Source organism: Cryptomeria japonica, unplaced genomic scaffold, assembly GCF_030272615.1.
Source record: "Cryptomeria japonica unplaced genomic scaffold, Sugi_1.0 HiC_scaffold_84, whole genome shotgun sequence".
NCBI lineage: Eukaryota > Viridiplantae > Streptophyta > Pinopsida > Cupressales > Cupressaceae > Cryptomeria > Cryptomeria japonica.
The window spans coordinates 392,035-393,800 of NW_026728906.1; the positions used below are offsets into that span (position 1 = coordinate 392,035).

General features: G+C 40.8%; 1 protein-coding gene across 1 annotated transcript; it reads right to left on the reverse strand.

Annotated features, from left to right (window-relative positions):
- Positions 1 to 365: 365 nt before the first annotated feature.
- Positions 366 to 1,126, reverse strand: LOC131864374 (putative germin-like protein 2-1). The gene is made up of 2 exons (XM_059215221.1): positions 1,000 to 1,126; positions 366 to 901 (listed from the first exon to the last, which is right to left on the reverse strand). Exons 1-2 carry the CDS (start codon positions 1,124 to 1,126, stop codon positions 366 to 368), a joined length of 663 nt encoding a protein of 220 aa, XP_059071204.1.
- Positions 1,127 to 1,766: the final 640 nt, after the last annotated feature.

A 1,766-nucleotide genomic window follows, 5' to 3' on the forward strand; every position in this document is an offset into this window, starting at 1 on the left:
CAAAATGCGCTTACAACTTACCTTAAAATGTGTTACAGCAAAGTGAAATTTTAATGTTGTCATCAAAGGGACAAAACGACATCAATATTTAATTTTCAATCTTTGGAATATGATGAGGACATACTGATGTCCAAAACAGATGCTATGAATGGCACAAGAGGACGCCAATAACCCTAAAATGATAGTTTTATTCAACGGTTAATTTTCAATCTTTGGAATATGATGAGGACATGCTGATGTCCAAAACAGATGCTATGAATGGCACAAGAGGACGCCAATAACCCTAAAATGATAGTTTTATTCAACGGTGAGAAAAAAGAATTGGGAAAGACGGTCTTCATTGGGAGACCTCTTGTTTGTTTTGTTTAGTATGCGAATTTCTTTTGAATGTAATTCACCAGTTCCTGGGTGATGCGGAAGGCCTTGCTCAAAACGGAATCGGGGAGAGGGGGATTCGCCGCAAACAGAGAATTGGCGATTGTCTGAACTCCGGGAAACTGGCTGCTCAATCCAGCTATGGCCACTGCATTTTCATGCCCCACATTCTGCTGGAAATGAACAAGTGCCTTTGGAAACACAAACACATCTCCCTTCTCCAAAGTTTTGCTGAAAAATTTGTTGCTGGTGTCAATGAAACCCACAAGAAGCTGGCCTTCCAGTAAAACAAGAACTTCGGTGCCTCTTGGGTGTGTGTGAGGAGGATTTATTCCACCCACTGCGTAGTCGATGCGGACCAACGATATTCCAAACGTATTGAGGCCTGGTATCTGTTTAACGTTCGCCATCGTTACGTTGGAGCCCACATCATTGTCGGTGTTCCCTGCCTGCCCAAGTCCCCGGAAGAAGAAATCGTTTGCTGAAACTTGCATTGGGTCTTTGCAAACGAACCCGTTCACCAAAACTGTTTAAAACAAGATCAAATCAATCTGTCTGTTAGTAACTCGACTCGTCTAATAAGCAAATCATTATCATTGTTTATGTATAAATATTCTCACTCACCGTTGCTTTCCTCATCTGCAACGCAGAAATCTTGCAAGGGATCCGGATCCCCTGCCATGACCCTGTCGCTGTAACAGCATATCAACAGAAAAAGTCCCAACGTGAAGTAAATCATCCGGTTAGCCATTGTAATAGAAACGCAGACACAAGAGATCAGGATATGAATGTCTATTACAAACCCATTACACGCTTTATATAGCCCAAACCATAACTCTCCGCAAAGACTAATTCATCTTGACTCCGTATATTTCACGGATCCTTCCAGAGTTGTTGCTCTTTTCCTTACGTCACACTAAGTCTTACTGCATGTGGTTGTCTCGCCTGCTACCGCAGATGTATTCTCACCATCCTTTCATTAACGTTGAAATTTTCTATCTTCTCCCTGCCCTGCTGCGTATGCCTATCTCAAGATCAACTTACCTCCTGCCTTACACGTATTCTCGCCATCGCCATCATTTTAGTAATGTGGAATTGTTTAGACTTAATTGGAACGGTGGGCTTCTTCAAAGGAAACAATATATAAATCTTTCTCCACCGTGGGAGAATCGGTATGAGAGGAAAGTTTCTTTCTTGGAGTTGGATATTGGCCTAAAGACTGTCCATGCTTTGTACCCTTTTTCAATGAGATTTTTATCTCTCGTCATTTAAATTAATTTATGTTACTCAATGTTTATTTCTCAGATTGTCTATGTTCTAGGACAGAAAAACATTGCTCAAAATAACTTATGTTCATTTACTTTACATTGAATGCGTTGATTAGAATATCT